The sequence below is a fragment of the Psammomys obesus genome, unplaced genomic scaffold (assembly GCF_907164565.1).
Source record: "Psammomys obesus unplaced genomic scaffold, mPsaObe1.curated_primary_1811, whole genome shotgun sequence".
Lineage (NCBI taxonomy): Eukaryota > Metazoa > Chordata > Mammalia > Rodentia > Muridae > Psammomys > Psammomys obesus.
In genome coordinates, this window is record NW_026596064.1 from 6,318,283 (window position 1) to 6,344,667 (window position 26,385).

The window sequence follows — 26,385 nt, forward strand, 5'->3', positions numbered from 1 at the left end:
TTTTTGTAGTGAAAAAAATCAGTATTTCTCTTCTTGCTATTTTGACACACAGTACAAAATTGGCAACTTCCCTACCCTCTAGTATCTAGTCAACTTTTCTACCAGATCAGCTCCTTTTACAGGTCACAAATGACTGCGGTGCTTTGTAGAAACATAGACATTGGAAGACATGTTATTTAGTGAAATAATCCAGACACGGAAAGAAAACACTTTTCAAGGACAGAGTTGATAATGTTGCGATCAAAGGACCCACCGGACAAGCAGTGATTGTCATGTTTATTTGTTGGAGTTGCTCCAGGTGACTCTGAACATACACAAATCCCAAGGACTCTTCACACCTGCTCTGTCTGTGGGTGGAGTTTTAGGTCTCCATCTGCTTCAACTCTATATAACTTCTTTGTATTCTGAGTGTCTAGGTACTAGTCATACTGCGGATGGGAAGGGAGAAGCCTGGCTTTCCACCTGACATTTGAGTTCTTATCACTCTGTGCTTTGGTTGAAAAGAAGCTTAGTCTGTAGAGGAAACGTACGTACGTATGTCTTGCTGTGATAAAAAAGTAAATCTCACATGCAATAGTGTGCTAAATCATGCTTACTCGAGAAGATACCCGCAAACCAAAACCAAAACTAAACCAAAGCAACCAACCAAACAAACAAAATTCCAGAAAATAGTCTGGTAATTTTTATAGTATAGAAAGATTTGCTGTTCTTAGCATTTAGCCCATCATTGTGTGCTTTCATATTCTTTTTACTTTAAAACCTAAAGTTATCTAACATTTAATTGATAGCTAAGTACTAATAATTGCCACAAGTCAGAAGACTTCTTTCTTTTATTGTCTGGTCCTTGTCTTAGTGAAGAACCAGCACATTTATGTTGGAAACATTTGATAAATAGTCTTTAGACACTATTATTTGAGTTTTATAAATTTGTGTTTTTCTTTCTTTCCTGAAATCATACTGTCTGAAAATGTGTTGTATATTGTGACAACAGGCAAACTCTCAATGCTGAGTTCACGTGTTATTCTGGAAGACAGACACTAAAGGATTATACCCAAAATTAGAGCAAGGGCTCTCCCCAAAAACCTGAAATTGAGAAGTACGAAAAGTTTTGTTTCACAAAAATATATACCTGAGAAATGTAACCAATTATATGCTTGTGGCATTATTGGTTTACAAAGGGCACTCATACACATTATAGATCACTTAACTTTAATCAAAATTTGAGAATTAAAGTGAACACATATTATTGTTATTGGTGAGATGAATCAGCGCAGAAGTCATAATCTCATAGTTGAAGTGGCCGGCAGAGGCTGATGGGGTAGACAGCATTGGGGCTGTTTATTAAATGAAACATTCTAACTTTACCTTTGGCCAAGCATAACCAAGGAAACCATTATACCCAAGGAAATATAAAAGTGAAAGCCTGCTGAATATCTATCTTTAAAAGTAAATTTTATTACTTTTTCCATATGACGTCTGACATAAACAAAATTATATATGTGTATATACATATATACATATATATATGTGTGTGTGTGTCAGTTTTAAAGAAAAGATCATTATGAAATGAATTCTTATAAACTCAGGGATTCTGGTGTTATCAATGACCCATTCTTATGTCTATAAGATTTACACATCTTTACCTTTCAGGGGTGACTGAATTTTACAGATCAGATCCCACATTCAGGAGATGTCAGCCCAGACAGTACTGAATTTTACAATAGTCATTGTAAAATTGTAAAATTTTACATTGTAAAATCCTACCATTTCTATTCAAAAGTTTCATTATATAGATATTCCAACAATGTTACTTAGTTAACAATACAATCTATTATTCTTTTATAAACTGTTATTATATTCAATGTGTCCTTCTGGGACTTTCTTTTTACTTCCTTATTTACGTCTCTGGAAGATATCATGTCTTATACATCTGTAATGATTTTATTTTCATCCTAAGATATTCTGTTGCATAAATAAACTGTTACTTATCAATCCTCCAGTGAATATCTAAAGTGTTTCCAATTTTCTTGCCATAAGAAAATTTTGTTGGGGCTGGAGCAGTGGCTTAGCAGTTAAGCACACTGGCAGCTCTTCCAGAGGACTCAGGATTGAGTCCGTGTGTGAAATACAACATCTGTAATTCTAGTCCCGGGGGATCTAACATTCACTTCTGGTATCCTCAAACAGTTCATGCGTGCGGTACACAGATAAACATGCAGAAAAAACACCCAAACACATAAAATTAAAAAAAAATTAATTGCTCTGTCATTCTTATAAATGTTTCCTACTTGGATATAACAGACTTACCCTTTATCACATTTTTATATGAATTGGGTCTTTATGGTATAGTATAATTATGCCTTTAAAATTTTAGATCAATCAAGATACCATTATTCGTGTGTGTGTGTGTGTGTGTGTGTGTGTGTAGGCATGTGTGTAGGTGCATGCACATGTATACATGAGAAAATGCATGTGGAAGCCAGTGATCGATTTCTAGTGTCTTCCTTGATTGCTCTCCATTTTATTTTTTTGAGACAAGCTGCCTCACCGCCCTGGAGCTAGCTGCTTCTGGTAGACTGGATGGCTAACAAGCTCAGCATGGGCACTGTATGTGCAGACCCACACACCCAGCTTCTTTACATAGGTGCTGGGGATCCAAATAAAGTCCTCATGCTTGGGCAGCAGCGTCCACGGAAGCATCCTCCCAGCCCCGAGAGACCATTACCCTTAATTCACCCTCTGACAACTGCATCAGATATTACAATTTTTATTAGTCTAGTGGCAATATGACTCTGGTGAAAAAATACATGACTTTTTATGTTTTATTAATAAGGCAGAGCATATTTTCATGTTTTAGTGGCCTTGTATCACTTATTCTTTTCACAAATGTCTGGTTTTCATTGTTTTACTTTCTTACTGGGTTATACTTTTGTATTGATTTCTTGAGGTTTTATTTACATTCTACATAACCAGCCTTTGCTCATTATATGCACTGTGAAGATTTCCCTCACAATTTCCAAAAGCTTTTTTTTCTATTCCTATTTCATTTTCCATAAGCAGAAGTTGTTCTTAATTTGTTCTTGCATATTTCTATTTTTTAAAATTATTTCGTGCCTTATTTACTGCAAAAATAAAACCCTTTATTCCACATTGAGGAGCATATTCTTTTATAATGTGAAAGTTTTAAGGGTTTATTTGTTATTGCAGTTCTTTACCCACATAACATTGATTTTTGCAGATGATCTGTAGTTCAGTCCATTGTTATCGAACATAAATGCACAACTGCTCCATGGCTAACCTAGAGAGGTCACTCATTTCCTAATGACCTGTACACACTGTTTTGTACATGGTTTCTAGGGGCTTGGGTCTATTTATTCTCTCTATTCTATTCCACTGTTTCACTCTATCCTCCTTGGAAATTTCTGAGAAATTACTGCTATTTTGAAGTATGACTTATTACTCTGAGCTTTCTTCCTGCTTTTCTTCTTCAGTTTTACACACACACACACACACATATATATATATATATGTGTATATATATACATATATATGTATATATATATGTAGAGAAGCCTTCAGAAAATAGTTACAAGGATGAAAGCCATGAATCAAGCCTGACAAAGTAAAAAGATGGAAGATGTCCAAGCTTTGATGCTATTATGACAGGCTGATTTCATCATCCCTGTATTACCTAGTCTGGGTGACCTGACAGGGTGAAAAAAAAAACAATGTCTGTTTGGTCAATTCTGAACACTTTCATGTGAAAGTCAGGAGATGAACAACTTACATTACTGTTCAGCTGAGGATCTGGACAGAGTTCTTACAGCTTTGCAGCTTTACTGCTGTTGCTGTAGCTTTCTAGATGAAGGCACATCCACTCAACAGTTGGGGTGCCAGGGCTTAGCCACTTCTGCCCGATGCATGGCACTGTGGACAACCTTTACCCTAGAACTCCCTAGGTGGTCCCCAGGACTCACAACACTGCTTAAAGGTCCTACACAAGTGTCCTTTTGTACAAATCTCTAACTAGGTCATGTTGCTTAATCAGGGCCTGTGGTCCAAACCTGAACTTCAACCAGTTTTAGTATGGTCTATAAACTAAGGATTCATTTTATATTTTAAATCAGTTGTTCTCAACCCTTCCTAACGCTGTGACCCTTTAATACAGTTCCTTGTGTTGTAGTGACCACCAATCATAAAATTATTTCTGTTGCTGCTTCATAATTAATTTTGCTACTGTTATAAATAATAATGCAACTATGTGTGCTTTATGATGCTCTTAGGTGGCCCCTGTGAAGGGGTTGACTCCCAAAGGGGTTGTGACCCATAGTTTGAGAACCATTGTTTTAAAGGTTTATTAAAACAACAAAAAGAGAACAATCTATAATAACCAATGCATGGGGCCTATAAACCCTTCTCTATCACATTGTGGCCATTTACAGGAAATCAACCAACTGAGCAAACAAATAAACAGTCAAAAACCAGATAGGCTTTTACTCCCAACTTTGGCTTTCTTTCACAGGCATTCACATCAGTCTTTATCAGTTCTGATTCAGTCTTGGGATCCCCAAAATCTTGATGGATAGACTTAGTTTCTGTCATATTCAATTATGAAAGTACAGTTTTTAAAAGGTAGAGCAAGTCTAATGCAGAATAAGGCCCACATCCACGGCAAGTTTATCTTTGAAATACCAGTGTCTTCAAGGAACTTCTTAAGAAGAAAAAATGGGATAAAAAATTGGAAATAAAGAAAAGATAGATCCAATAATGGGTAACAATTTATTCCTCTTCCTGTTGAGACGTTAACCTGGTGATAGATGTCTGTCAGTCTAAATGTCTCTAGTTTGATGAATTCTATGAAGCTGATATTTGATTTCTGTTTTCTCCTGAAACTTTGTCTTTTCTAGCTCTCTGAATTCTTGTTTCAGGCTTCATTACTTGGTTGTGCAGTGTACATCACAAACTGACCATGCACAAAATTAATCTTCTGACTTTCTCTTCAAAGCCCTATCCTCCACAGCCCTTCCTGTCATGGCAGCACAAGTGCCACATTTGAAAGTCGTTATTATATAATTCCATGACTCATATCCAGTAAATCAGCACAATCTCTTGGCTCTGCTTTAAAAATATTATCCATATTCTATCCACTTCTTCCTTCTATCCATAACCACCCCAAGCTACCTTTCAATTGTAACCACCATCAGTCTGAGCTCAGAGATGCTGTCTTGACTCATTATTTTCTACAGGACAAGAAAAATGGCTGTAACATTTGATGTATATTGTCTTGCATTTCCTCTGCTCAAAACCTAACAATGTATTTCCCTTTTAGTTGAAATGAAAGGTGAAGGATGTTTGTCATATCCTTGACATTTTATATTCCCTTTCTTTTTTTCCATCTTCATCTCTTCCCGCTGGCTTAAATCATTTGAGCTGCCCTGGCCACCACTTTTTCTAGAGCAGTTTATACAATGATTTTACTCAGGGATGTTCATGCATACTGTATTTAGAATGTTGTTTCTTACAAAACAGTGGCTTGGTTTCCTTCTTTGTCTTCTTTAAGAGGCTGCAGAGATGGCTCATCTTGGAAAGGTGTGTGCTGCCAACCTGATGATCTGAATTTAATTTCAGAGCTCCAGATCACCAACTCCTGCAAGGTCACTTTTTACTTTCATGCACAAACCATACTACCAACTCTCAAATAAATAAATAAAAACATTTAAAAAGCCTTATTATAAGCCAGGTGTGGCAGAGGATGCCTTTAATCTCAGCACTTTGGAGATGGGGAGGGGAGGGCAGGTGTACCTCTGTGATGAGTCTGAGGCTAGTTATGGAGATTTTACTGATAATGAAATCAGGGAAAATAATCGACAGACATCACGAAAAGGGGGACTCAGTGGGAGCCTCCTTATGATGAGACTAGGAGACAGAAACTGGTCAGGCAGGGCAAGGATCCCAGTGCAACAGGAATGCCAGATGAAGGTTCTGGTTCATGGTTCCTTCTTATCTCTTCTCCTAAATGAGTACCCTGGCCTGGAAGATATGCAGAGGATATGGTGACTAACCTCATGGGTAGTCCAACTGGAAAGACCACTTCCTGTGCCTGACCCTATTTTCTGCCCCCAGAGTACCAGCTCAGCAGCACCCATTTCCAGGGAACTGCTCCTGTCCACAGGAGCTCTGCCCCTTCACCTCCTCTTGAGTTCCTACCTACAAACCTGTAATTCTTTCTGGAACTTAACCTCTCTTATCTGACTATTTATTTCTTCGAACTCAGAGACAATAACCGTGAGCCCATTGACTCAGTGGAAGTGTGTGACTGTGAGCACCTGTCACTGTAACTCCTGAGGTAAAGCTCAGATGAGGCAAGAGGAAAGGAAACCAATGAGCTCAAAGACATCCACCTCCCTGTATTACTTGGAGTAATGTATGCTTGTAAGTCAGGTCGTGTAAGAAATGATAGTTCAGTTTTTAAACTTTAATTTTCATCAATGTGTGTATGTGTGTGTGTGTGTGTGTGTTGTGAATGTGTGAGGCAATAGCTCACAGAAACGAAGAAATATATAAATTAAAACAGCAGAAATGTGATTCTCTTTAAAAGAAATGAAGCAAAGCTAAAGTTTTAAGGGCTTCCTTGAAAAAAATCACATAAAACAAGAATAACTCAAGCTCCACTTTTTTTTAATGTAGCCCGTTATTCTCGAGTGTACATTGTTGTTAAACAGAAAGTTGATCTTCAATGTGGTATTTGCTTTGTGTGAGTGACTGTGGGCATAAATTAAAAATAATTGGGAATGGCAAGGCAGGAGGCTGTGTACAAAGAAATACAGCAAATGTTTCCATGGGCCTCTAATCCTTTAATCTCCTACATCAAACACAAGCAAAGCCCAACACCAGAAAATCAAAAGATGATCTTAGAGAAAGAATGAAAGGCAGCAGTACAAACTACCAAGTCCCTACATATGTGTTTACATAGAATACTGGACAGGACTGGACCAAAGATACTGGTCAGGGCTTCCCGTAGTAGGTGTTACGTAGGAAATCACCAGGCTAGTTCAAACAGGGACTCTTTCCTGGGAGCTTCTGGAATACCAATTGGATGTACACCCCTAGAATTAGAATTAGAAGGTTGGGCAGATGCTCTAAGATAATTCTAAATTGTTTCTTTTTGTTTGTTTGTTTGTTTGTTTGTTTGTTTTTTGAGAAGAGCCACTCTGGGAACCTATGGAGCAGTGGATGGGGATCTGGCACACTCACATGGCTGCCAGGAATCAGAGCCACATGTGATGTTCATGTCTCAGTAGACATTCTTTACACTGCTCATGCTCAAGACTGTGTCTAATTTACTTTGCACATTCTTTAGGCTGTTTGTATTTAATGGAACTGGCACCATAGTAGGTGTTCAGTAAATACCACTTTAATGAATCTATATTTAGTTTCCAATTGCCAGTATTGGTTACATTGGAAAACTGTAGGTAGAAGGCAGATATACAGAATGCCATGATGTTTGTGGAGGTTTTTGTCTCAATATGTCATTTCCATATAACCCAGGAGTCTGAGAATGCCTTCTTTCAGTTTCTAATTAGCCAAAAAAGAAAAGAGAAAGAAAAAAAAGAAAAAGAAATTTTTGAAGGGTCAGGTATAAATGAAGTTGAGAATGATGGGAAAGCAGAAATCATTCACATGCAAATAAAAGGGGGAAATCCATAATGAGACCATAATAGGATACCAACACCAGCCCAAACAACATGGGAATTTCCCACTGGACGTGGGAGTATGCAGAAGTGCTAAATTAGGGGAGAGGAAGAAATAGCTGTGCCAGCCAAAGGCCCCCTACGAATATATGAGCTCCTGGGGGGAAGAGTCTACTTGGGATGATTTGCAACCTTGTTTTTCCTCAAGTTCTCCCTATTTTATTTCTTTACTCATTCCTGTACCTCACCCTTTGGAACTTAAACTCTGTGCAAGTAGGGCATTGATGGGGCTGCATTTGTTCAGTTTGGGGAGAATTCAAACTGACAGGCAAGGGCTTTCATCCCTTTCCCATCACGGGCCCATCACGTCCTTTAATGGATAAAAAGGAGGAATTACGTACCATCTCCATGTATTTATGTCATCATCCTAGAGAGGAGCCCCATTTAGGAGAGACATCCCTTTGTGTATCTCTTTCTGAGTGGAGCAACACAAATGTATGAAAGACAGGCCAGGGTGAGTACTGATGAGAGAAGAAATAGAAGCAGTTCTGGTAGTTTAGGGCAGAGACAATACAAGCAACAGTTTAATACTTGTTCTTGGTTGGAAGGTAGAAGTGATCTCTAGTCTGTCTGAGTTGGCGGCCAGAGATGTCAGTGCATAGCCTTGGTTTCTGTGTTGTCCTCCTGTTATTGTTCTTCTCCTAAATGAGCTCCACTTCCTGGGGCTACAAGAGAGGGTGTGGCTGAAACTACAGTCCAGACATGAGTTCCTTCTGGTGAACTGAAGGAACTGAATTTTAACTTACTCATAACCTAAATGTTTTTAGGGTTTCTATTCTTAATTGGGAGAGGCTATAATAGTCTTTGAAGCCATTATGGATAGCTGTCATGGCTTTGCTGAAGTCCATTAAGGGAAAGTTAATTCCTCCTGGTCAAAAGACCAGAATTTGTCTCTGGCTCTGGGTGGAGACATCACATTCTGATCTGCTCCAAAGATTAGAACATTACAAACTGTTGTCTCCTCCCTTAAAAGTTAATCCAGCTGGCCCTAGCATTCACCTTAGCAGTGGGGCACCCCTCAGGAAAGATGATTCATCAAAAGGCCTGCAGTAGAGATGGGAGGAATAATTATCCTCAGCAACTCCTCTCCTACTTAGTAACTTGCAGAAACCCCATCATATAGCACCGATGTGCTCTGCCCACTTTTCTGAGTCATCCTAGGACACTTTGGGATTTGTCACTCTTTCCCTGAATCCCTCATTGTCTTCTGCAGTAGAGGTGCTTCTCTGCCCCGTGGCTGCTTGTGACCTTCATCATTGACTTCACCTGTCAGCTTTCTAAAAGGCGTGGTTTTCACACTTCCTCTTCTCCATCTCCTTCTTCCTGGAAACTGTAAGGATTTTCAGTTTGTCTGTCTAATTTTTTTTCCCCACAAACAAATAAAATGTTTTCCTGTTTCTAAATTACTTTACTAATGAGACTAAGACCCCAAAGAGGGAACCCCAATTTCCCTGGTAACACATAATGATCATGATCCTATCTCATATATCACTCTCTTGTACACAAGAACAGTCTTGATATACATGATTAGAAAAAAAGCCATGAAGCATTTATTTTTAATTAAAAAACAACAATTTATTGAAAAAGAGTAATGCTTTATACAAATTCCCACTGCAGCCCCCAGCTATCAACTGTTCTGTCTCTAGGTTTGGTAGTAGGATATAAAAATATCAAAACTGGGTAAGTTCTGACAAAATTTCTTTGGGATTATTGTGGAACATAGAACTTTGTGTAGTTTAGCAAATGTTATTTGTATGCATTTACATTACACATTAGGAAGCATAACTGTGGCAAAAAGATAGTTGCACAATTACTTTCACATGCACAAACACAGTAAAACTTACATAGTTCAAATCCATATAAAGCTCCATATAACTTCCTCCATGTGGGTTTACCATGAATTGTAATTCTTAACTTTTGCCAGAACTGCTAGCTTCCATTTAACTTTGAAAATATCACTCAACGAAGAACATGTTATATGCCTTCAGAATCTGCACTGTCACTTTTCTCCATTACATTCTCTTAGCCCCAGAAGGATCAGGACAAACTGATAACACTAAGGTGTAACAGTAGGATAGGGCTCATGCCTGTCAAGTCAACAGTTGGGAGGCAGATGGATCTTTGAGTGACACAGGAGTTCTTGGCCAGCTTGGGCCACAGACTGAGACACTGACTCAAATAACAGAAAGCTTTGAAGACTTAAGGTCAGCTTAATTGAGTGAACTTTAGGACTCATCCTTTGAGAGGCTTCTTAAGGAAAGAAACCCATTTGACATTTCTCTCTTTCCAATTGTTTGAAAAGTAACTGCAAAACCTATTAAGTTAAACTCCTTAATTACCATAGAGCAACATGTTTCCCCTCATAAAAGCATGTTTGCATGTGTCCCCTCTTGAGTCATGTGATGTAGGCATGACAGGAGTTAATAAACCCGTTGTATAGATGTGGCAATATATTTAGGACAGCCAAGTGCCTTTGCCCAAGCTTAGTAATTAAGTGATAGCACCAAGATTCAAATCCAGGTCTCCAAATGTCAATGGCAACACCCTTCCTATTGCATTGTCAGGCTCTGCTGAAGGGCCTTTTCTACAGACTAGAAGAGTTAGAGTACTTGTCAAAATGAAACAGCACCAACAACAGGCCAGGCACAGATGAAAGCCAAGAAATAAACTCATGAGAAAAGAAAGACACAGAGCAGTGGGAAGGATGTGTGTGTGTGTGTGTGTGTGTGTGTGTGTGTGTGTGTGCAAATTTTCTTCAGTGACTTCAAAACTGCTAATTGAGCAAGGAAAAAAAACACTACTTAGGCATATTTCATGTTCAAAGAATGAGAGTCATATCAACTAATTAATACTCGCATCACCTCTACCAGCTGGTTAAGTGTTATTATCCCAATTTGACAGATGGGAAAAGAGGTATAAAGATTGCAAATTGCCAACAGCTACAGAGAGAATATTTATCACTAGATTATCACTTCTGCAAGTCTAGCAGTTTGTATAGATAAACAGACCACACCTCTCTGAGAAGAGCTAAACCATAGGATAATTACATATGAGAAAACAAGGCAGCTGACGAGGGAAGAAGAAAAAAAGCAGTTTGCAGGATATGGAATGGTGAATAAGTACCTGAAAAATGCAATCAATAAAACTGCTTCAACAACAGGGTTAGCAGTACAGCACTCGGGGAACCAAATATTTTCAAAGCAAACAAGCCAGCTACAGACCAAAGTGCAAGGACAGTGGGGAAAGGTCGGCAGAAAAACATTATCTGTCCAGAAGAGTTGACCCCACAGCTCAGAAATCGAAGCAATAAGTGATTCTTACTGGTTTTAAGTCTCAAATGTTCACCCTAAAATTCATTATGAGATTCAGAAGTTAGAAACAAACCTGAAAACAACAGTCTGAAAAAGCAATTGTTGTTAGAGTGGGAAAAAAAATTAAATATGTTGATGTAAAGAAGACATGGGGGTGGTGGGAAGAACAAAGTCAGATTTGGTAAGAAAGTGTTGTTCTAATGACAAAGATACTAAATGCTGATCAAAGGGGTGATACTTGACTGATCACATATGTTTATAGAGGAAAAGAATAATGCATCAGTAAGCTTATTTAATCAATATGGAGCTGTATATATTTTAGAGTGATTTTAAGTATGCTGGTACCAATATAAGGATAATAGAGGTTTTTAACTGTCTATTTTTAATAGAAAATATGTATATATACATATCTATACACACTTAAGAAGCACCCTTACCCGTTTGAGTATGATTACTCAGTGGGAAGCAGCAGTTCAAATGCAAAAAAAAGGCTTCCCTCCTGTACTCAGGAAAGATGGTAAGGCACAGCCAAGGCCCTCTAGCCATGGAGATGTATAAAAATATGCATCCTTTTGTTATGCCACAGTTCAGAAACCCATAGTCAACAATCTAAGGTCTTAATGTCAATGCTAATTTCAAAGTTCATTTGGTATTCACTCCAGGAGGATCTCTTCCCATTTGCTTCTGTCACACATAGTCTTTCCCACTAGAAGGTGTTGGCTTGGGATAAGGCCGTGGTGTTGGGTAAGAGGTTGTTTTCCGGGGACAGGAACAGGAAAGTAGGGCACCTCCCAGGAGGCAGAGGGAGGCAGCAGCCCAGCCAGTGAAGAGGGCCTGGCCAAATTCATACCTGAAAAATAAAGACAGCAACAGGCTGCTATGAGGACCACTGGCAAGAGAAGAAAAGCAATGGAATATATATAGATACATATGTCTAAAAATAACCAAAAGATCCCCCCAGGAGCTGCTGCTGTTTATAAGTCTGTCCCTGAGACAATGTTTACATTATAATTACTGATAATTTGTAACAGCACATCAGCAGTACAACATGCAATACACCAGTTCAATTACACAAATATTTCCAAAGAACTTTCCAAGCAAAGGAGGCTTGGAAAGGATGTTTAGATATTTAAGAAGTGAGGACTGGGCCATAGTCCTAGGTTACCACTTACGGAGTCTGCCACCCTCAAATAGTAATCATTTTTGTAGCAAAGATGATTAGAGATCCGTGAACCAAGTTAAAATAAAATATAAAATGTATATTGTGAAAGAAAGACATCTGAATATCACGTGGCTGAGTCCAGCCTAAAGAAGGCCAGGTAGCTACATTAACCTGAATTCTTGGGGTGGGAGTCTGTGGTTCACTATGGACAGCAAGCAGAGAAAAAGGCTGGCTGTAGAAGTCATGGGGCTTGAGTCCACACGTAAGCCCAATGGCTGCAGTACTGGACTGGCAGCTTTTCCCTTCAACCATGGCTACTTCCCTTCGAAGCAGACTGCCCCACTTGCTTCCCTGGATGGTGTTCAGGCCGATGTACCATCATACGATAACAAGGCCACAGGGCCCGATAATCTATCGAACACTTTTCAGGCCCTCCTAGTATTACTCTGCTGAAAATGTGGCCCATTTACCTCCAGCAGTTTCTGCCCCTGTATCATAAATCTTACAGGATGGGCTAGGTTCCAGGAACCACTGCAGCCTAGGTTGTTCCGCATGTGGATGACTGTTCAAAAAGACATTCATTTATCTCTGCAAACACTGAGGTTTTTTTTTCTTTCACTCACCCTAGCACTCACAAACAGTAATTACACCTTAATGTTGTAGTGTTGAATGTCATTATTGGGCTTTAAAGATGGCAAGACAGTGAGACAATGAGCCTTGTCCCTGATCAAAGAGCCTTGTTACCAGGGAGCCACGAGTCAGGTCCTCAACTTGCAAAACTTGAGCTATTAAGAAAGGCGACCTTTGTAAAGTCAGTTTTAGAGTTGTGATGGAGCACAAAGTTTCCAAACGGCTTTTGAATGTACTCGAAAGTACATCATGGTTGCATGTGGAAAGCATTGGGAACGAAGCATTATCCATTAGCTGCTATGGCGCTACAATTTTTCCCCCCAATAAGTCATGAGCCTGTATATTAGTTACAAACAATCACAGGTATTAGAGAGCTGAGTACATTTCAAGAAGAACATGTCCAATACATTAGCATTTTGTTCATATTGGAGGAATAAATAAAAAAAATGTGATATATTGTTGGCTAGAATCCAGCTTAGAACATTTCTCCTTTGAAGTGCATTTTGTCACCAGGGCTGGCTGTTAAAGCAATTATCCAATTCATTTTAACATGAGTCACAGGTCATTTAAATTGTTTGCAAGTTTGACATAAATTTCCATACAATTCTTGAAAGCAAATCTGAGAAACTAAGGCACTGGCAGGAGTCTGCCTAACACAGAAAGGGTTGCATTCCAGAGAATGAACTATTTTATGCATGACTAGCATTACCTGGCATTGACGGGGGTCATGGGGTCATAGAATTCTTGAACAATTCTATTTCCATACCATGCTGTGGCCACTAAAGTCGCCAGACCTACAGAAATTCAAAGCAAGGCCATTAATCACAATGGGACACTGAGCACAGAAACACAGACTATTTAATCTAATTGTATTCTATAAGAATTGAATCTCATCAAGAGTGCTGACATTTTATTTCATTATTATGGAAATCAATTTGACTTAGTTATGATTTATTCAAACTGTTCTGCAAAGAATTACAAAGACATTAGATTGAAGTTGGCCCTAGATTATGCTGTTTATAACATCTTATTTATTTATAGTTCAAGGCCATTGGCACAAATACTGTTCTTCAGGAAGAACTGGATGGATCTATCTTATTCAAAATCTCTGTCAAAGTTTCCGCAGTACTGTAGTTTGTATGAAACTACTTTTGAATGAAAACATGTCTGTTCATGTTAGCAGGGAACTGCTTACAAAGGCAAGGTGAACATCCTCCTGCATGCTTCTTGACAAACTCAAAATGAATTTTTAAGTTCTGGTACAGTAGCCGTACCAGGGCTAGCTAGAACAGGGAGCAGAACCTCTCTCAAAATGGGCCATATCATCCAGATTCTTCCTGCCTCATGTCTAAGGCACATAACCCTGGAATCGTTTGTTGAGGTGAAACACTGGGCTGATTTATGTAACCGAACTCAATCGCTCATGGTTACTTCTTATTCAGTAATAGAAGGTAATGCTTTGGGCAATGTCACTCATTCCAGCATTCATACGAGGTCTAAATTGTAATTTATTTTTATCCAAAGAGGTATTCATAAAACGATTCAAACCTACAAGTAGAAAGTAAGAAACAGCTTGAGAGATTTTTTTTTTTTAAACAATATAATAACAAAGGTGTCCTTAAAAATGCAAGAGTAGCCAGGCCGTGGAGGCACACATTTTTTTTTCCAACACTTAGGAGGCAGAATCAGGAGGATGTGTGTGAGTGAAACCAGCCTGGAGTACAGAGTGAGTTCCAGGACAGCAAGGGCTACACTGAGAAACTTTGTCTTGAAGCTCCCTTCCCCCCACCTAAAAATAAGGAAAAGAAATGCAGAAAAAGAAAAAAAAATGCTAGAGAGTAGCTGTAAAGTCTTATTGTCTTATTTCCATAGAAGCAATATCTGAGGCCAAACATACATTAATTAGCTTAATTTATTCACTGTAGAATATATGTACTTCCAAATACCGCTTAATTTAATAACTGTAGAATGTATATACACTCCAAAATACCACCTTATTCATTGTAGAATGTATATACACTTCAAAATACCACAATTTATGTAATAAATGCACAGAAAACTGTCAAATCCAAACCAAATTTAAAAAGGAAACAATTTCCTTCTATAGTACTTGATGGTACATCAGATCATTCTGGCTGGCTGTGCAAATGGAATGAAGCACATGCTCTTGAACTGGCCACTTGGACTTCCGAGGCCATCCCAGGTTGAACTGGGAATCATGAACATAGCGATGTAAACAATGTATTTTATTCCCCATGTACATCCCTATGGGGCTGGGTGTGGTACAGTACAATATAGCCTTTGATGTAATCTTTGTAATAGGTGTTTTCTGTGGGACACATGGCCTGTTCTGTCAACAGTTTTCAAATCCTTTTCTGTACTGTTTTCTTCCTTAGCTCAGCTAACCCTGTGTCCTACTTTGTCAGTATTCTACTTGTACTCCAACTGAGCTATCTTTTTTCCGATCCACGGGCACACCGTGTTCACTGTGAAATTAGCTCTGCCCATCTTTCACCACTAGCTCCAACCATCTTTCTCAGTCCAGTACCATTCACATAGTATTCCTAGTTTCTCAGTCTCCCCTAGAAATACTGAAACACAATATTAACGTTTTCTAAGCTTCTTTTTAATGTGGTGTGTGTGCATGTGTGTGTTTATGTGTGTTTGACGCAGGGTCGTATGTGGCTGAGGCTGGTCTTGAACTCCAAATTTTCCTGCTCTCATCTTTCTCATGCTGGGATCACAGCCATGCACTACCACAGCCAAAATGCATTTTCTCAACCACATAAAATCGCTCCAAACTCTTCTGCTGAGTGTCAGATATCTTTGTGAATCAGAAGAGACTGGGCCTCGGAAACAAGCAGGCACCTGGGTCCTTCAGGGTTGTACCTGGCAGAAGTACACAGAGGTCAAATTTGAATCGCACTGAGAACACGGAAGTCAACTGACTGTAAGGCTCATTTGTGTCTTTAGATGGTAGGATACTTTAAAAGTTTTTTTGAATACAGTAAATCGAACACACACCAAAGAAACTAAAAATTAGAAAACGAGATTCCAAACCCCACTTGGGAAAAGCAGATAAGGGAGAAGGAGGCGCTTCTGTTACCTGAAGTGAAGAATATTATGCCCCCAATGACAGCCATCCACATCTTTTGCACTTCATCTTCTTCCAAGCACTTCATGCACTTCATGCCAATGGTGGACACAAAGATGGCAATCAGCCCCAGCAGGATGCCAATCACCATCAAGGCTCGGGTCGCCTGCAAAGTACCTGGTGGGAAACGTTTAAGACTTTTTTTTTTTTTCTTTTTAGTTACATTTTGTTAACTCTGTGTCCCAGCTGTATCCCGCTCCCTCATTCCCTTCCCAACCCCACACTCCCTCCCTGGTCTCCTCCCTGCCCCTTTCCAAGTCCACTGATAGGGGAGGACCTCCTCCCCTTTCATCTGACCCTGTTTAATCAGGTATCTTCAGGGCTGGCTGCAAAGTCCTCCTCTGTGGCCTATCAGACTGCTCCTCCCCTGGGGGGGGGGTGTCAAACAGCCTGCCCTTGAGATCCTGTTAGAAATAGTCCGTGTTCCCCTTACTTTGGAAAACTACTTGGTTACTGAGCTACCACGGGCCACATCTGAGTAGAAGTTATAGGTTATATCCATAGATGGTCCTTGGTTGAGTGTCAGTCTCAGAAAAGACCCTGTGCCCGGATATATTTGGTCCTTGTAGAGCTCCTATCCTTTCCATATCATACTAACTTCCCTTCTTTCATATGATTCCCTGCACTCTGCCGAGGGTTTGGTTATGAGTCTTAGTGTCTGCTTTGAAACACTGCTAGGTAGAGTCTTTCAGATGCCTTTTGTGGTAGACTCCTGTCATACGTTCAATGCACATCCCATTTGTCTTTCTAAATGAGGATTAATCACCTTCGCCTGTGTCCACTTTCTTGATTATCTTCTTTAGGTGTGTAGATTTCATTATGTTTATCATATCTTGTAGGTCTATATAAGCGAGTATATACCAAGTTTGTCTTTCTCCTTCTGGGATACTTCACTCAGAATGATCTTTTCTAGATCCCACCACTTGCCTGCAAATTTCATGATTTCCTCCTTTTTGATTGCTGAGTAGTATTCCATTGTGTAAAAATACCACAATTTCTGTATCCATTCCTTTGTTGATGGACATCTGGGTTGTTTCCAAGTTCTGGCTATTACAAATAAAGCTGCTACGAACATGGTTGAACAAATGTCCTTGTTGTGTACTTGAGCAAATTTTGGGTATATACCTAGGAGTGGTATAGCTGGGTCTTGAGGTAGCACTACTCCTAGTTGTCTGAGAAAGCGCCAGATTGACTTCCAGAGTGGTTGAACCAGTTTACATTCCCACCAGCAATGGAGGAGGGTTCCCTTTTCTCCACAACCTCTCCAGCATGTGCTATCACTTGAGTTTTTCATCTTGGCCATTCTGATGGGTGTAAGGTGAAATCTCAGGGTCGTTTTGATTTGCATTTCCCTAATGGCTAATGAGGTCGTTTAAGACTTATAAACACCATGCCTAGAGCAGTGAGAGAAGAGTGGTGGGAGAGGAAAGACATTTTACTTTTACCCTTGGGGAAGGGTATAGGTAAACAAGAAGTCCAAAGGGCAAAAGACTCGTGACATTCCTGCTGTAACCACAAGGACAGTTGCTAGGAGGACAAGCACAGGGGTTGGAGGATGGCTTGTTATTAAATTCAAAACCCACTGTGAAATGAATCAGTGCCACTGAGTTGAATATGTAATCATTGCTATCTGGGTATTTAGACTCTGAACTAAAGTCAGACATATTACCCTTAACGTTCATCACTTGTAATTGAACAGCTGAATGTACGCATCTATACTACTCACATATTTAGTCCTAGACCACAATCTTTCAGCTTCAGAAAAAAACAAGTGAATATGTACAGTTAATGAGCTATCCAGAGATGACGATGGCCAGAGAAGCCATATTTTATCCCTAGTTTCAAGAGTTAGTGGGGAAGGGTTCAACCTTCTAGAACGCTGATATTAAAGGCGAACATTAAGAAGATAACCTGGAGCATCGCGGAAGATTCATAGAAAACGATACCACCAGTTTTTAAAACTACAAAATCATCAGGCAGTAATGTCAGAGACAATACTCCCAACTCGTCTTTCTCAGGTGTCTGAATATTTTCTGAAGTCCCCGTCCTTATCTTTGTTGTGTTAAATTACCACAAGAGACAGGTTGGGTTTACAGCGTGTCTCTTAAAGAATACATGCCAAAAGCCAGCATTATGGTATGAGAACACAGTGTGTACGTATGAGGGAGGGCGGGTCACTGTTGAGGAGAGCTTTACAGATTTTCCTTTTTCAGCTGAACACTGCTGTCTTACCTATAGCCTTACTATGGGAAATGGAGTTCTTATACGGAGACGTTTGCATTGCAACAAATAAGGATACTGGGGAAACCTCCTAATAGTCTTTGAGACTATGTTTGTATTTTATAAAATATGGTAGATGGTAGCTCTATTCAGGGTGTTAAGACAGTTCGGTGTTTTGTGGTCTTCAGGAATGACTCCGATGATGATCTTCCCAGTACCTAATGTATACGCAGACTTAGTCTGGACACGTTCAAGACTGAGAAGTTAGGCAACCAATCTTAATTCAAAGTGCCTCTGAAATGACACTCCATTTTAACTTACAGCCATTTCTATCCTTGCTATTCCAATCAATGAAAGATTCACACTAATCCCCTTTCTAAGCCTTATGAAATGTATTTTCACAGCATTACAGTGATACTTGGAAGCAATTTTTGCTCTTTCATCAAAATACTAAACAGTACACTCTCTGCCTCTTCTGCCATATTCATCTGCTTGTAAGTGAGAATGAGCACATATGCACACGTCTCTTACGCTCATCACAGAGTTCCAGGGGGACAAAGAAACTCCTGGGTCAGAGGCATGATCCATGGCCCATGGCTTTACTACGAATGATAGCTGCCCACATAACCATTAGGAAACTTTCCTTGGAATCGTACACCATGCTGTGATATAATGAGGAAAGTCCCGAGGACTCCCAGGAAAGGAGGTGCTCACTTCCTTCTGATTTATCAGCGGTATTTGTGAGGGCAGCTATTACTTACTAAGGGGAGGGGAAAAAACCTAAATAATTATGTTCTCATAAAACACAGATTTCAGATTTTGCTCAGAATGAAAGCATTTGGGGAAGATGCTGCAGGCAACGAAGGGATCTATGTGTCTGGAGGAGAGGGTGACCGCTCCTGTCAGTTTTCCAAGGGTACTCCATATTTTTAATGAAAAGTCCAGCATCTTAAGAAGGTCCTGGGTCTTGAGTAAACTGGGGCAACGGGTTATTTTATAGATAAATGACAAATGGTAGGCAGTGAAATGAAGTTTATCAAGGTTGGTAGAAGTCACACACACACACACACACACACACACACACACTCATACCCATACATATACATTAAAGCTTTGTAGGCAGGGTCAGGAGTTCACAATCTATTCCAAAGGTAATGAGAAGTCATTGGAGGATACTAAGGCAGGGTGGCCTGACTTTTACCCTTATTGAAGAAACGATATAATTGCAAAACACTGATGCTATGGTAGCCCTTCACTGATGTATACAACTTCTTCTGTCTCGGACGACTCCTCTTTGTTTTGTCAAGATTCATTTGTTTATCAGCTTGTCTCGAATGACTTCTGTTGCCGTCTTTGATCTCTCTGGAAGCTGTGCTTGCTATAAGCCTCCCACCCGGACTTAGTTTATACAATGGTCATTCCCATCCACTCATGTAGTCAAAGCCACTAGCCCCACTGGTCTGAGTGCTGGGCATCCTTCAGAAGCCTCCTGAACAGCAGGCGCATGAATCAGGTTTAACATACCTCTGATCTTCTATTCAAGGCGCACCCAACTATAGCCTGTAGATGTGCCAACTGCTTCTACTTACAGCCACCAAATATTCGTAAGACTTTCATCTTTAAATTGTTAAAAAGGCACCTGTGCTTCATGCCATTCCTTTTTCATTTACTATTTTTGTAAAGTTAGGGAGAAATGGCAGCTGGTCTATCCCATGCTTGCTAACAGCCCCATTATGCTTCATTTCCTTATAGAACAATGTCATTTGTCTAACACAAATGGAGTCATGGAGTCAACAGACATATACCTTGTAACCACAAAACCATCCAGATGAGGGTCCTTATTTTCATTTAAAAACATGGTAATGGAGTACAGAATAAGAGTGTTGTTTTGACCAGCACCATTTTCCATTTATACTGGGAGCCACTGGATTACAAATTATCTTCTGTTTTATATTAGACTGGCATCAAATGAATTCATTGGACAAATCCTAACTGTAATGCCATGTGCAGCAAGTATAGAAAATAATGCAGGCTTTCCTGCATATCACAGACAACGGAGGAAAACTGTGACAGCATGAAAACTTACTGGCTAGGCCCATTTAATGAGTGATTACAAGTTGGACTAAGAAACTGTTGTTCTAAGTTTGTGACGGTTTTGTGTGAAAATCCATTCTAAACCAGAGCTTTCATCTGGACTAGATGAATTCTTTTCAATAAAAACCTCATAGAAGCCTTTCGAGTCAGAGCCCTGAACTATGTAAGTGTGAGCTGCTAGATGGCTGCACTTGGATGGTTTCCATCGAAAGCAATGTTCACACTTCCTGACCAAGCGTCATTCAATCTGGTCTCAGTTTTCCTGGACTAGAAGGGTGATTTTGTTTTTCAAAACCCGCAATAATGTGCTATAAAATGCACATACTTGTGCTTATCTACATCTGTGAAATAATACTTATCTGATAAACACCTCTTTTGAGGGCCTGAATGCTAAAGTTTTGCTATAAAAACTTCTGCTTAAATTGGGTGATAAAATGCTAAAATCTCATGCAGAAGGGAAAAACTGCACTTCTCCCTTAACTTGATACTAATTTTTAAAGTGCTACAGTCAGTGAACTCTTGTGATAGTGTTTCTCTCTCTCTCTCTCTCTCTCTTTTCTCTCTCTAGGCAGAATGAAGAAGGGAGAGCATAGAATTTGATAGGGAAGTATGAATGCTACAAAGTAACATTTGGAGCACAGATACATCCGCAGTACTCTTGCAGTACTCCTAAGAGCACTCATCTTGGACCTTTAAATTGGTAGCTAGCTCTACAACATTATAACAAGAGTTGTGTGTGGGGAACCTGGTTAGCAACTATTGGGAAAGTTACACTATTGTTTATGAGCATTATCCAGCAGTACACAGGAAGGCAGCCTTTTAATTACACTCAGCCAAATTGAAATTTTGCAGCTTAAAGACCCCCTAAGGAGTTCTCACCACTCTCAACCTGAAAGTATAATTAAAAAACATACTTACAAAGATCTCTACTTATAAGACAAGAAATGAGTTAGACGCTAGCTTTCCACTACAGTTATTTAAGTCAAAGTTTGCAAGGGCAAGCAAAGACAGGCAGGGGATACTTCCTCCCCAAACTTCAAAGACATGAGCTCCAAGTGGTAGAGCCCCTATAAATGCCTGGCACTGTACATGCTCTGTACTATAGTCCATTACTGTTCCTGCCCTATGTTCTATATGTCATGAGCAAGTCAGACTTTAATGGTATTTCTGCCCTCACAGTCCTTTATTACAATATGTACTAACAAGTCTTGGCGGATAAAATAACTGCCCGCTGTGTGGCTAGAGCAGAAATGCCCTTTCAGAACTAAGGGAGCTTATTCAGATGACCGGAGAACGCTGCTGTTGAGTTTTCAGTTATCAAGGCTTTCTCTTTAGCCGGTGTTCAAAGTTTCACAAATGCCTTCATTGTTGCATTTCCATTTTCCAGGAGCCTGAGCTGGTCGGCTAAGTGTGACTCTGAGCCTAAGGCCAATCAGCAGTCCAAGGGCTCCTAGAGGATGTGGAACCAGCACCTTTCAGGGAGCCCTGAGTTCTGCTACCTCGTTTTAGAAACATAATATTCATTTTTTAAGGGCTCATTATTAAATGTACATCCTTTATTGCCATTTCCATAATACTATTTTTATTAAAATACGATTACATCCTTTCTCCACTTCTGTTTCCTCCTCCAACCTCTCCCACTAACTCCCCACCTCAAATACCATTTTCCATGACACTTAATCATCACTCCCATCTAGAAAGCCTGTGCCATGCCACTTGCGTTTTCTCCTATAGTCTCTAAAGTTAGCATAAAAAAACAACACAACAACAACAACAACAACAAAAAACAAAAGCAAAAACCAAAACACAACAACAACAAAAAACCCCACCAATTGTCACTGGCTAGAGGCTTAGAAATGACCTTTGCTGCATTCCTACTAGTGAGAATAGGGCCAGGCTCAGGTTCCCTGAGCAGATGAGTGGACTTTTGATTCATCCCTCCACTTCCTCCCACTCTGCCCTATTTTACAACGGGTGGATCCACCTTAGTCTGGGGAGATCAAGTGGCTCTCCCAGGATAGTGCAAACTGGGGCGAGAACTCAAGCCTCCGCTCCGGTTAATTTTTTGTTCCACTCTGCACACCCGTGGCTTTTCTGAATGTTGTCTGTGTGGCAGCACGAAGGAGTCTGGAGAAGCCTGAGCGGCTGCCATCCTCTCTGCCTGTGCACACACACAGACATTCAAGTCGGTGATTTTGCTCCCCTGATTGAGCTTGACATCATGGTGAGAGTGCTGGGAAACCTCACGACAACCAATACTCATTAAGCACACCTACACACATGTGGATTCATGCAGAGCGAGTTCTGCAGGCTGGGATAGCTTATAAACAAATTACAGAAGTTCAGGGCTGGAGACTTAAAGAGAGTCTGGCCTAACCTCCCATTTGTCTGGTGCTTGGATCTTCACAACAGCACCTTTACAAAAATGCTTACTGCTTCTCTGCTTTGATACCTCCCAGCACGCAGCCTCCTAGGAAAGCCCTGTCTCTGCATGGTGCTCGCTCTTAAAGGGAAGCAAGAGGAAAGCAATTAGCTAAGTTCACAGAACAGCCAACTCGCTTCCCACAATGTTGGGAACTCAACCAAACCCAAGAAAGATGTGGAAAGTAGACGAAGGGAAGTCTACCACAATTGTACTTGACCCTCTCCTTCGGTTGTCCAAATTTCAGCTCCAAGGGGCATCACTCTAGATATTTATCACATTCAGGGACACAGAACTGGTCTCGGCTGTCGTAGATCACAATTCACTCTGTAAGAATTGTTTCTCCAAGAAATTTATCAGTTACATTTTCACAAACTGGCAAAAAAAAAATATGTACAATATGGCCTCTCTATGCTGCATACAGTAGTTCTACATGGAGTATAACAATACAGCACTCCCTGTACATGATATATAAAGGTCATGTGTTTATCACAACTGATACCAGGTATGACAGAAGAAGAAGCCTTTAATGTCTGGTTACAGAACACTGACACATTCCTCGGTTTTGATACTTAGGTGACAAGTGGGCTTTGCTGGCAAAGCCCAAAAGTACAACTTTAGGAATCCCAGAGCTGTGCTTGTCACCTCAAAGCATCCCATGAGAAGCAGCCTTCACGAGGCACGCTACTCTCTCACACACAGATAAACCTTTTCATCTCTAGGCGTCATGGAACTCCACCAAAACCAGCCAGTGAATCACCAACCAGATCTCTTCATCTGGTGGGCGTGAGCACCACAGCTCAGGTGGAAAAACAGAGACCAGTTTTCTGGGCCTGATCCAAAGGTACCTAGTGAATCACTGCTCAGCTGGAAGAGAAGATGTGAGTCAAGGCTCACACTTGTGGGAATTGGTTTGAGGAGAGAGGCTCTGGGGCTCCATCTTGAATAAACTATTGGCTCTAGCCAGAACAGAAGACCAAGCTGTCCTTGGCTAAAGCAAATCAGCAAAGAAGCAGTTTCTGAAAATGCTTGTGAAGGAAGGATATTCACTGCATCTATCCCAGTTTCTAGAAATATAATAACTATATTCACAAGGAATAAATTCCAATAACACATTTAATACAGTATTCTGGATAGGGGTGATCTGAGTATTTGCTTCACAGAACATTATTCTACTCAGCCATTTGAGTTAAATTTTATCAAATTAAACTCAAGAGAATGAAGAATTTGGACTAGAGGAACAAAAGGGAAACCCTTTCTGGACTTGCTCATAGCACATCTCGCCTGCCAGGTCCACACTGTGGTTCTGAAAATGGCTCGTATCATTTCCTTAAATGCATTTCACTTTCCACTGGGAAGTTCATTATTTCCTGTTGTTAACAGCCTAAGCGTATCCCAGGAGGGTAGTAGGAAACGCTGAACGTATAGATTGCTTTTGATATAGGAGCCCAGATGTGTAGACAAACCCACACTGGCTGACTACATCCTATGGGTACTCGAGATGCCAAGCTGGTTTGTGGCAGGTCTCATAACTGTAAAGTGAAGTGCTTTTGCTGGGATGGCTGAAGTGCTTCACCCTGACAGGTCTGGGGCAACACCAGAATTGTTCACACCAGCATTCACAGAGGACTGTGGAATAGCTCTGTTTACGCAAGGGCTAAGCGGATTCTTCTTCCTATGGGTTAAAGGGAACTTGACAGACCCACAGAACACAACCAGTGTGATTGCTCCAAGAAAAGAAAATGGCCATGAATGGTATCACCTAGATGGGAGTTAATGTCTTTCTGACATAGCCTGATACTATGAAGGATTTGGATTAGATGAACAAAGCCTCATAAAATGACTCAAAAAGTTTTAGCTAAAAGTAATGTCAAAGGCATTTTTATCACCCATGTCCCCAGAATCAGAAGAAATATTTGTGTGTCCATACATTCCTTTCTAACTCCATATATGAGGGGCAATCCCATAATGCATGGACATTCCTTTGGGGAAGGGAAAACATGGGGAGACCTCTTCTTTTTCCTCTCAGCCTTCTTTCCAGCTGGTATCTACTTCTGACACTGCCGCCACCGCCCCCCCCCCTCCTTTTCACCCTGGAAAGGTTATTCAGAACCCTTCTCTTCAGATATTCTCTCCCCACATGCCCCCAGCCTTCGTCATCCTAAACTTATATGGTACAAGCTGCCTCTTCTGCCCCAGGCTTGAGAGCCAACCTTTCGGGGATTCTCAAGAGGGTCTTCAAGGTGGAAACACCAAAAGTCATAGACTTAACCTTAGTTGTGTGTGGGAAACTCCATAGTGCAAGACAGAAAATTTCTTACTTGATATTTCAGAATCTTCTACTTAATTTTGAAGGCTTGAAGCCTACCCAAAGTACAGTATTTTCTTGTCCAAACCCTATTAAAATGTGCAGAAGAGGCCCAAGGGTCTCAAGTTCCACTGTGGTCTTCGTTCTTCCACTCCCCACCCACCCTGGAATTTGAGGCAAAATCACACCTAAAAGGGCAGAAGCTGCCAAAGGGAGACTTAGAGGCAAATTTAGGGCTTTGACCTGAGGCCCAGCTTCTCTCTGCTTTCTCACAGCAGGCCACATGCTCAGAGACCAAAACCAACTTAAAGAGGGTCAACCCTCTGGACAGCTCTGGGCTGAATGAAGCTACTACAGAGAACAGGGTCTCTGAGGCTGGGGAGCGGAGACAGGGAGGGTGGGGGAGGAGTGGCGTGGGCAAGGGGTAGGGTTGGAGGGCGGGTGGGAGGTGCACTCACTGTTTAGATTCAGCAAGGAGTCGAAGACTTTGCACTGTATCTGCCCGGTGCTCTGCGAAACGCAGGACATCCACAGTCCCTCGAAGATGGCCTGGGCGGTCACGATGTTGTCCCCAGCATAAGAGTAAATCTTCCACTGGGGCAGGGCAGTGCTGACAATGGAGCCGATCCATCCCAGGGAAGCCAGGATGAAACCCAAAAGCTGCAGCCCAGCGTTGGCCATGGTCCTTCCAGGGCTCGCGCGGGCTCAGTGGCAGGTGCGGAAGGAGGAGTTTGCGAGGTGCGCACCTGGGCTCCCCAAGGTGGCGGGGTCTCGGCGAAAGAGTTTCTGTTGGGACCCCTGCTTCCTGCGTGGCCGCGGGCGAGCTCCTGGCTTTTCTGGTCCGGGTCGGCGGTGGAGTCTGGAAGTGAGAGGTAGCGAAGTTCTCTGAGACTCTAAACCGCCCGGCGCTGCGATTTAAAGCAGCTCCGCCCTCCCGGCACGCAGTGCCCCCTGGCGGTTTCATGGCCGAATCCCCACGGGGAGCGCTGGATCCTCACGTGTAACTCTGGACTTTCATATTCCCTGCCCCCTCTCCCTCCCCCGTTGCACCCTTTCTCTTGTTTGATTAGCTTCCCTCTTTCTTTTTTGGGCTCTCTGTTCTCCTCTGCTCTTCAAGACCATTCCATTAGGATCTTTCCGTTTCTCCCAGGGGCCTCGGGGATTTTGAAGCTTTCTGAATTCGGGAAGTGCTAGCTGGAGAATGCCACAGGGCAGGTTTCTAGCACACCCAGCACTTAGTTCCCAGTTCTGCTCACTTCCCACTGAATTTTCCCGTGAAATAATATGTCCTTCTGAGTGATCTTTCTTTTGAAAATGCAGCTCACTATCCCTA

At 41.0% G+C, this 26,385-nt stretch overlaps 1 protein-coding gene across 1 annotated transcript; it reads right to left on the reverse strand.

Annotated features, from left to right (window-relative positions):
* Positions 1-9,300: 9,300 nt before the first annotated feature.
* On the reverse strand, positions 9,301-25,984 carry Cldn1 (claudin 1). Its single transcript, XM_055625193.1, has 4 exons — positions 25,511-25,984; positions 15,961-16,125; positions 13,564-13,648; positions 9,301-11,912 (listed from the first exon to the last, which is right to left on the reverse strand). Exons 1-4 carry the CDS (start codon positions 25,731-25,733, stop codon positions 11,750-11,752), a joined length of 636 nt encoding a protein of 211 aa, XP_055481168.1. The 5' UTR covers positions 25,734-25,984; the 3' UTR covers positions 9,301-11,749.
* Positions 25,985-26,385: the final 401 nt, after the last annotated feature.

Coding starts and splice junctions, on each gene's coding strand:
- Cldn1 (XM_055625193.1), bottom strand. CDS start 25,733: ATGGCCAACGCTGGGCTGCAGCTTTTGGGTTTCATCCTGGCTTCCCTG. Junction 13,649..15,960: donor CATAATATTCTTCACTTCAG/GTAACAGAAGCG, acceptor GAATTTCTGTAG/GTCTGGCGACTTTAGTGGCC. Junction 11,913..13,563: donor ATGACCCCCGTCAATGCCAG/GTAATGCTAGTC, acceptor TTTATTTTTCAG/GTATGAATTTGGCCAGGCCC.